Below are 10,000 nucleotides of genomic sequence, written 5' to 3'. Positions count from 1 at the left end.
CACAGTAGCTCCCCGTCTTGTTATCTGTCTCCCTCTGGTGGCCGAGCGAAGCATCGCAGCCGCTTGAGTGGGTCAGGGTGGAGCAGTCGGAGTCTTCGCTCTGGATAAAACACAACTTAAAGTACTCCTAGGTTCACAAAGTGTTGTTGTTAAAATCGTGCAAAGGAGTAGTAGTTGACAACATTGAGTGTACTGAGCTGGACTCAAATCATAGCGTGATAAAAAAAAAAAAAAACATAAATTCACCACACTTTTTTCCATTTTCTTTGATGGCCTGTGATGGATTAGACACAGACAGCTTACCTGGCTCTGCTGTGAGTACTGCAGCCCAGCTTTAAAACGAGCCACCTCCAGGTGGACTGCTCCACTGCAACTCTGAGAGCAAAGTCACAGATTAGATCTCACATGAGATGATGAATCTGATAAAAAACTTGTTTATGGACTTGGGTTTTGTGTGAGTGTGAGAGCCGTCTGACCTGTAGAAGCTTGTGCGCATGTTCCTGCGAGGCCGCGCGGACATCCTCCCCGTTGATTGACAGAATCTGGTCGCCTAGCAACAACCTGCCATCCGAATCCGCTACGCCTCCTCTGATGAGATCTGACACAAAGATGCCCGTGTCATTACTGTTGGGAGAAAACTGAGGTCAAAAACTGTGTCTGTTCCACCCCCGCGGGCCGAATTACGTGACCTGTGCTCCTGCTGTTCTGCATAACGTCACACTTGATTGTGCCAATTATGTGTCCTTCACCTTATTTATTATTTTTTACAATAATAAACTCTGATGAGACAGAGTCCCTGACCTCTAACTGGGTATAAGCCTCAGAAGTCTCCTTATCTGAAACTCAACTTCAGACTCTAACGTGAAAAAAACACTTGACAAGGCTCTAATTTATGGTTAATAATAATTATTATATAATGTCAATTAATAAAAGAGTAAACATCGCTGTTTCAAAAAAGACATTGGAAAAAGTAAATAATATCATCCGATACTACAGCAAAATGAAAAATATATTGTAAATATGAATTTTGGATGTCCTTTTGGACATAAACAGGCTTCAAAATCCATTTGATGTGTAGAAATGAAGAACTCTCTTCATTCTCCTTTCTGTGAGAATGATGTTCTTCTTGTATGTTTGTGTCACTTGTCCTCTCGTCCTCTGTCCTCCAGGTTACTTGGTGTAGAGGAGGTTGTGTGGCTCAGATCCAGTCTCTTCATATATGTCAACATTCTCTGTATCTATACAGTTTATAGTAATTATATTACGTTGGTTACACATGACATCTATTGCACGTCTGTCTGTCCTCCTCAGTTGCTGTCCCTGAGGTTTCTTCCATTGTATTTGTGTGAGGGTGTTGTATGTGATATAGATTGAAAAGCCCCTAGAGGCAAATTTGTGATATTTGGCTATATGAATAAAATAGACTTGACATAAATCACTTTTACATTAGGAAGATAATGCATTAAATTCACATATACAGCCTGCAAAAATGTGGTGCATCAGATTAGCTTTAAAGCAAGTGTTCTTTTTCATTGACACATCAATATGAACCCTTCCTGTTTAAGTCTAATTGTTTATGGTTTGCTGACTGGTTTACATTGCAACATTCTAGCAATACAACTAAGGGACCAACTAACAAAAAGTTGATTCTGGTTCAATTTGAGGTGAAAAAAAAAACATTCATGTGATCAATCACTTTCTTTTTCTTTTTCTTTTTTTCCCACCTATTACTCATTTTCACAAGGTGCAAGGTTACACTGCTTGTTGATGTCGTCATCAAGCCCCTTTCATTGGTTTGGCTTACGGTTGCCAGGCAAATTCTCTGGGACTGTTTTGTCTAGAAACAGATCCACAATGCAATTTGACCTACAGTACCAATCAAATTTGGTCCGACGTACATACCTGAAGATACAAAAATTATGTTACTCTTCGTCACTTGTTCAACAACATTCTGAAAATACCTCTTCCCCACAGTGGTGAACCCCAGCCCCTCTCCAGGACGAGACCTCAGCTCCAGGCTGAAGACGTCCCACAGGTCCTCCTCCCTGTAGGCCTCCTGGTGCCTGAAGACGCACAGCCGGACGCGCTGGGTGGTGAGCCGCAGCACGCCGATGGCCTCGTCATGGGTGGCCTGCCGCAGGTCTATGCCGTTGACCTGGGAGGAGGTGAAAGAGACGCAAGCCGTAGTTGAACGGAGGAGGTCGGGAAAAACTGTATTAGTGTAGCGCAACCAGCGGCTGGATCTTTGGACGACTAATGACAAGGAGTGCGTGAAACGAGTGATACAACCAAGTACAACAAAATGCTGATTTAGACATTTTTAGGTCAGCCAAAATGTTACCATTAACTTTCATGAACTAACAACACACTGTGAACGGGTTAAAAAGTTCTAAGACGAAAACACAGAGAACTCCCAGACCGGACGACGGCGATCATAATGACCTGTCAATCACAAGATAGCCATTGGTCCATTTAGAGTCTAAATGGACCATCATTTACTAAATGAACATCATGCTGTATTGAAGAAGACTGGAAACTAGAGATTGAGACCATAAACTCATGTTTACAATGTTTACTGAGGTAATAAATCAAGTGAGAATTAGGGTAATTTTCTCATAGACTTCTATACAATCTGACTTCTTTTTAAAAAACGGAGGAGTCGCCCCCTGCTGGCCATTAGAGATAATGCAAGTTTAAGGCACTTCTGCATTGGCTTCACTTTTCAGACCTGGAGGTCGCTGTCTGTTCCTGTTGCTCTGCATGCCATTTTGCATTGACGAATTACAGTTTGCTTGCTTGTATGAAGAACTATTGGATATATAACACCTGTGTGTGTGTGGCATGGAGGGGCATAATTGCATTATATTTTGCAATCCCTGTACTGTACAATAACAATAAGTTTTAAATTAGTCGACTAGCTAACACTGGCACATTTACAGAAATGTTAACTAATGTGTCCTGACAAATAAATAAATTATAAATTATATAATGGCGTCAGAAATTGGACAGACATGGCATTCACTGGATAGTGATGGAAAGAAAAATACAATACTAGACTTTAATTTTGAACACCAAAATTAAATAATCAAATTTGACCAACATTTCATTGTGATGCATTATGCTTTATGATATAACTCTAGTAGAATGTAGTCTAATCACAGCATATTTAGATGAATAGATGTGTTACCTCTAATATGTGGTCTCCAGCCTGCAGCCTCCCATCTCTCTGTGCTGCTCCTCCATCGTTTACTTCATGGATTATTACTGCCCCCTAGTGAGGGGGAAACAGAAGACAACTATTATTGCAGATAATCCAATCCAACTAAATTAAATCAGCATTGAACTGCTTAGTATATTCACAATACAGGATCACCACTTTCACTGACAATGCCTGTGCAGATGCATTGTATTGTGGTGAAAACATACACAGACCTGTTTTGTCTCATTATTTAGGATTATCAAGCTTTTAGAATACTCTGATTGATTGTGCGTTAAATGAAATGTTGATACAAATCGGCCTCCCTCACCAGCAGAGTGTCACATCCTCCGACAATGCTGAGGCCCAGGCCTACATTTCCTTTGCAAAACTCTATGGTGGTTTCCCCGCCAGCCACAACTGAGCAAATCAGGGGGTCGGACGTCGTGGGAGCCGATCCCAGCCAATCAGAGCACCCGGCGGGAGAGTTCCATGCGGCGTTGAGCGGCGGGGGAGGGGAGGGCACGGGGAGGGAGGCGGGAGTGAGAGAGCAAGGATGGGAAAGAGGTGGAGAAGAGGAGGAGGAGGAGGGACTGTTGGAGCGGTTGACGGTGACCCGCTGTTCCAGAATCAAACTGGACACCTGGATGCAGAGAAGACAGGTGAGTCATACATCGTTAAATCAGTGCTTGACATTGTGTGTGTGTGTGTGTGTGTGTGTGTGTGGATTGTACAATACCTTGGCCCCCGACACGCCTGTCACAGGTTCATCACCCTCTGCTATGATTCTGTCTCCAACCTGTATCCTACCATCCTGCATCCGGAGAGAAACAATGAAAGGCAAGCAAAAAAAAACAACGTATAAAAGTAGGTGCAACAGAAGAATAGAGAGGAAGTGAGATTAAAAATCAAACATAGCCTCTGGACAAATATCTGAATAACTGCTGCCCGGGGGCCCCGACTTATTAGCAGATGACGACATCGCTTTAAAACACGGCAACCATTACCTCTCGGATGCTACGGTTTTAGTATCACCCAGAAGTACCAAGACACCAGAGGAATTTACAGCTGCATGATAATGTGGTGCACATTAATGGCTTCTTTTCCTAAACGATTATTGATTATTGAAAAAGCTACAGTCAGGCCTATTTTGGAAATATATTTTGGACTCTGTGCAGGGGTGAAATGTAAAAAAGCACATATACTCAACTACTTGTACTTTGCTTTAGTACCTTGTACTTCAACTTTTCACTCCATTACTTTCTTTGACAGATATAGTATTTTGGACACAAAACATATGATTGGCTTATTAAATAGGATGCACTGATACAGATTAAACTACCCAACAAATCGATAAAGTTGTTTCAAATTGCCTTTACATGGTTTAGCTTTACATGGCTAACCCATTTAAAGCTGCATCAGTTATATTAATAATCCAATAATGTAACATAGAGCTCTGACAGGGGCCATATTCATAATAAATGGCATTGAACTGGTTGCGATACAGTCATAGTATGTAGGCCACATGAAAATGAAAAGGTCATCAATGAGGATGTCGAAGGTTGTGATGATGCCGCTGGCGATGTCACACCTTACTGGCAGTGCCGGGCTGGGTCAGGGACCGGACCACCGCTCCGTCCTTGGACTCCCCCTCTGCCAGGCAGAGGCCGAGACCTATGTGATCCTGGAGGTCAAAAAAAAAAAAGAAGACAAAAATCTTTAACTTTGAAATCATATTTTCAACAATATGACAGGTCATTGTAATTTACTGAAAAAGGTGCACCTGAGGTAGCATGACGTGCTGGACGTCTCTGGCTAATCCCCCGTGCTCTGCTGCGTCCGTCCGAGAGTCGACCGTGTCCTCGCTTGCCGCCGTGGATCCCGTCTGACCCAGAGCAACTTTATTCCTATCGAAAAAAATATAAATAAAACATGTTTAGTTAAAGTTTGGTGGAGAAATGCAAACGAAAAAAATCACAAAATCACTCTGCGCGTTTACCTGATGAGGATTATCTTGACTTTAGACGGAGCGTTGTTGATGATGGTGGAGGCGTTTTGGTGACTCCGGCCATACAAGATCTGACCGTTGATCTGGAAGAAGAATCACACGTTGTGTACCGTCTCCTTTATCTCACAGCCCCCCCCTTGATTTTCCTCATCATCTCTATTACGCGGCTGCTCATCGAAAGAATCCACCCCAGCGCCCACCAATCCTTCAAATGGTAATTCGTCTGATAAATCTACAGCGCAGGCACTCAACGCTCTCTTATCACCCGTGCCTCCCACCCACAACCCACTGCTCTCTTTCTGCTGCTCTCAATTGTGACTCCAACCCTTCCCCCCCCCCCCTAAAAACTCTCCCATCTGTTAATGTCAACCTCTCCCCTTCTCGTCCCATCTTTCACTTCCTCTCCATACCTCTAGCAGCTCGTCCCCGACTCGTATCCTCCCGTCCAAACCGGCGGGTCCCCGGGGGTCTATGTCTGCCACGTGGACGCTCATGCGGGCCCTGGAGCCATCCTTGTTGCCCGAGAGGCCGATCCCCAGGCCGCGAGCCGCGGGGCCCTTCTCCAGCTCGATCATGTGGAGCTTCCCGGACAGGCTGCCGTAACGCTGGAGCATCTTTTCTACAAAACAGAGACGAGTTAACAAGGAGAAAAATGACTGACGCCGATTCCTTCATGTCTAAATAAAGGAGCGTGTGGTGTCGCAATATTTGCAGGACTCAAATTTACATGTTTAAAAAAAGCATTGTCACATAGACTGCCTCAAACGTACCCTGTGGAGTTTTTGACCACTATAGACCTATAGTTTTTGAGTAGGGAGTCGTGAGTATGAGCATATTTCACATTCCTGCCAGCATTGATTTGTAAAGATTCAGCAACATTGCCGACAAAGGCAGCGCAGAAAGTGATGTGGACACGGCTGCTTTCAAAATATTCTACGAGGGAAGGAGTGTACGCGACACATTTGGTAAGAACCTTGAGGATACGCGCAACGCATTGCGATGAGCAGAACCGAATGTTTGTTTACAAGAAAACTCCACAGTGCACACATTTTAATGCTACAGGTGCATAAAGCAAAGCCAAGGCGGAGGGCAGGGTGACGGAGCTGTGAATGGCTCTGAATAGCAAGAGGAAGCACCTTGCTGGAACGTCCCTCGCTCACTCCAGCATCGGATGAAAACCTCTTTGAAATAATGGACCTTGAAAACGCATTCACGAATTGTGATCATTCAAAAAGTGATTTTTAAATGTGTGTGAGATTCCTGATAGTTTTACACCGTTTTTTTTTCTTTTCTCTTGTAATCTAAGTGTGTAGTTTCTCTGAGTGCATCAATACGGCCTTCACTGCGTAAAAGTGGCCCCCTACACTAAAATCGCCATGCTGCAACTTTTCCTGTGGGTAGGGGGGGGGGGCCTTTAAGAAACCCTGTGTTGAGTGTGAGTGATGTCTTTTATGATGCAGACTTACTCCTGCCGGTATCGCCCTCGATCTCAGCCGCCGCCGCCGTGACTGGTTCCGCAATGGTCGCGGGGTTCCTCCGATCCGTTCCGTCGGATGTCGGCGAAGGCACCTTGGGAGAAGCTTTGCATTATTGAACAAGGCAGAGTTGGAGATGCCTCGGGGGGGTCCCTCCGGGCATGAGTTGGACTACCCCTGAGGCTCGTTCAGTGTATCTTCGGTGAAGAAGAAAAAAACTGCCAGAACAGGATGAATTAATGAACACATTTTTTAATGTTGGCTAAAAATAACATGAAAGATGACCGGAATCATACATTATTTTGTAACCGATTTACAAGCGCATGGGAACAAAACTTCAAAAGAACGCGCCGTCTATTTGGAGAGTTATGCATCTCCACCAAAGGAGGAAAACAAAAAGGTTTAAGCAAACAAGGTAGCTGCGAGGGACTTTGAACTGCAAGCGTTCTATCTACAAGTATGCACGTTAATTACCTTTTTTTTGGAAGATGGCTTGGCGAAAAATGCTAATAGAAAGGCTTTTAAGATGTTGCACACACGCAAAACACACACACACACACACACACACACACACACACACACACACACACACACACACACACAGCAATGTACCAACCTTAAAGGGGGTTGGAGTGAAGGGGTTTGTAGGGGAGAGGGTAAGGAACAGACTGAGAGGCTCTGCCTTCTACGATCAGGAGGGGAAACACAGATATAGTTCCATACGCATCACCAACAAAACAGCAATCTACCCCTCAAAATTCTTTTTGGAATACCATGTAGGTGTTAATGACTCATCATATATATATATATATATATATATATATATATATATATATATATAATAGAGTATATGTAATATTCTCTCTACACTACAGCCATACAAAGCCAAACATCTGTAACAGTGTGGGAACAGAAACTGAGGGAAAATGATTTCACAGCTTGTCATCTGTTCCAGTGAAATCTAAAGTCACGACATTCAAAACTGTTTTTTTTTTTTTTTAGACTTTGTAGGGCGGACAAACAGCATATCCTTTTTTTTATACAATACCATGTATTTATACGACATTTATACGTGTGAAGATCAAAGCGTTACCTTGCCGCTGTGCGAGTTTGACTGTGGCGTTGGAGTTAGTCTCCCATGGTTGGCGAGCATAGGGGACTGTGGGCGGGGAAAAAAAACAGGAGACACGGGGAGGGAAGGTGAATGTCTGTACGACTGTGGAACACACTGCAGATGCTTCAAATGGCGCGTCCAATATTGCGATGTGTACATCGTGTGCTAAATGTGTTTTCAGTCAGAGCATATGCTTTGTGTCCGGAGGACTTCATACTGTAAAGCAACAAAACTCCCACGCACAACACCGCTGAAACTTCTGACGAGAGTTCTCCCTCACCTCTGTGAGTGTTGAGAAATGCAACGCAAGGCAATGTATGCATACCTGAATATACACTACAAAGCGATTTTTTAAGACAGTAGAAATGTGCTATTTTGTTGTTGTTGTTTTGGTATTTTTTGGGGGGAGGGGAGGTTCTGAGATCCAATACCTGAGATCTGTGTTGTCCCGACTGGACCAAGAAGACCACGGAGTCTCCAGCCCTGCGGATGGCCTCCACCGCCTGCTCATGGCTGGCATCTCTCAGGTCCACGCCGCACACCTTGGACAGGTCAACACACACACAGCAAATACTGAACAAAAAGACGATCTGTGAAATAACCTGAGAAATAAAGAAGTCGCGATGATAATACTCTTATAAATCCCATTTAGCCTGAACCCTTAGAGACCCACATAGACCTGTATTTGTCCTTGTCAGTGGATCATTAGCAGGTCAACGGTAGACACCACATAGAAGAGGTGAAAAATGGGATCCAGTAGATTAATTGGACAAAAAACTGTGGACAAAAAAAAAATCCATTCATTCATTCAAATGAAGTGTGAAAGTGTAAAAGGGCTTAGAACTTTTTGATGGGGGTATATGATGGCCGCACCTATCGTCACTTTACCATTTGTTACAACGATTTGGTGCTAAATTGAAAAAAACATTTTTACCACTCAAGAATTGATAAAAAATCCCTCCAAAACACCACATTAAATCACCAAGACCTTAAGGAACATCATAGAAAAAGTCGTGCTGTGATGTGGTTTCAAAAGCTTTTGACATTTGGAGATTTCTGCAAGAATTGCATTGGATGAAGAGGGCTTCTGCTTCTGCTCTGATTAGTATTCAGCTCTCTTCCTGACAAGCAATGACATGACACCCAATGAATGTGTTTAGTTACATGTGATACCAGTATTTATCTTAAGTCGGATTCAGTGGGTTAAAGCGGCGCCGCACATTCATTTACAACATAGTCTGTATTGAACTAATACAGACAGAGATATTAAAGAGATGCCTACCTTCTTTTTTATTATATGCGCATTGACGAATTACAGTTTGCTTGCTTGTATGAAGAACTATCGGATATATAACACCTGTGTGTGTGTGTGTGGCATGGAAGGGCATAATTGCATTATATTTTGCAATCCCTGTACTGTACAATAACAATAAAGCTGAACCTTGGCCCGACAGTAGATGGAGGGTTGGAGTGAATAGAAGGTTTTCTGGTTATACCAGGTTATTGCACGAGCAGCCAGAACACATGCAGACAATCTCTTTGTCATCATTTTCCAGTCTCTCGACCACTCACAGACTCTCTCTCTCTCTCTCTCTATATGTGTATATATATATATAGACATAAGGCATAAACACACACACACACACACACACACACACACACACACACACACACACACACACACACACACACACACACACACCTCTAGTATCCTGTCTCCGGTCCGGAGGGTGCCATTATGTGCTGCCGGGCTGTCGGGGCTGATGTGCTTGACGAAGACTCCCCTCATCATCTCTCCGGTGCTCAGTCTCCGGCCCATGCCTCTGCCTCCCATTATGCTGATGCCCAGGGACTGGCCGGGAGCTCGAGTCAGCCACACACTGGAACACAGACCGAGTATTACGGAGCTGAAAATCCATCTCACAGTACGAGTAAAGGTGGTGATGAATGCACGTCCTCATGTATGTCTGATGAGGACCTACTTGGTTTGAAACATTACTGCAAAAATGCACAAGAAGGAGGATTAATCCAGTGGGTGTGCTTTTTTTTTCTTCTTTTATTGCTTCTTTCAGGCTCTATCCGCTGCTTAGGCCCGCGGATAGACTTTCAAAGATTAAGTCAAAACAATAGAATATTATACCTGCCGGGGAGAAGCACACAAAAGCTGGTCTTTGCATGCAGCGTGGCTTATGGGATTTATCTGAGCG

The 10,000-nt window shown here is 43.7% G+C and overlaps 1 protein-coding gene across 4 annotated transcripts in view; it reads right to left on the bottom strand.

Moving 5' to 3' along the window:
- si:dkey-92j12.5 (multiple PDZ domain protein) overlaps nucleotides 1–10,000 on the bottom strand; it is a 40,668-nt gene that overhangs the window by 5,431 nt on the left and 25,237 nt on the right. For 3 of the 4 annotated variants that reach the window (XM_068726984.1, XM_068726985.1, XM_068726986.1), the window contains exons 23-38: nucleotides 9,496–9,673; nucleotides 8,225–8,335; nucleotides 7,773–7,838; nucleotides 7,296–7,364; nucleotides 6,671–6,773; nucleotides 5,615–5,823; nucleotides 5,196–5,287; nucleotides 4,980–5,103; nucleotides 4,788–4,880; nucleotides 3,936–4,010; nucleotides 3,528–3,839; nucleotides 3,188–3,271; nucleotides 1,962–2,155; nucleotides 477–624; nucleotides 304–375; nucleotides 4–100 (exon numbers count right to left, since the gene is read on the bottom strand). In XM_068726984.1, coding sequence (XP_068583085.1) covers nucleotides 4–100; nucleotides 304–375; nucleotides 477–624; nucleotides 1,962–2,155; nucleotides 3,188–3,271; nucleotides 3,528–3,839; nucleotides 3,936–4,010; nucleotides 4,788–4,880; nucleotides 4,980–5,103; nucleotides 5,196–5,287; nucleotides 5,615–5,823; nucleotides 6,671–6,773; nucleotides 7,296–7,364; nucleotides 7,773–7,838; nucleotides 8,225–8,335; nucleotides 9,496–9,673 — 2,027 coding nt within the window. Of the gene's footprint in view, nucleotides 1–3; nucleotides 101–303; nucleotides 376–476; nucleotides 625–1,961; nucleotides 2,156–3,187; nucleotides 3,272–3,527; nucleotides 3,840–3,935; nucleotides 4,011–4,787; nucleotides 4,881–4,979; nucleotides 5,104–5,195; nucleotides 5,288–5,614; nucleotides 5,824–6,670; nucleotides 6,774–7,295; nucleotides 7,365–7,772; nucleotides 7,839–8,224; nucleotides 8,336–9,495; nucleotides 9,674–10,000 lie in introns of those variants that run through there. The other variant, XM_068726987.1, reaches the window with a different exon arrangement.

Source organism: Cebidichthys violaceus, unplaced genomic scaffold (genome assembly GCF_023349555.1).
Source record: "Cebidichthys violaceus isolate CVI_PGR_0920_01 unplaced genomic scaffold, fCebVio1.0.p SCAF_4, whole genome shotgun sequence".
In the NCBI taxonomy this organism is placed as follows: domain Eukaryota; kingdom Metazoa; phylum Chordata; class Actinopteri; order Perciformes; family Stichaeidae; genus Cebidichthys; species Cebidichthys violaceus.
The sequence above is the reverse complement of the archived record's forward strand: the minus strand, read 5'-3'. Positions and strand labels throughout refer to the sequence as shown.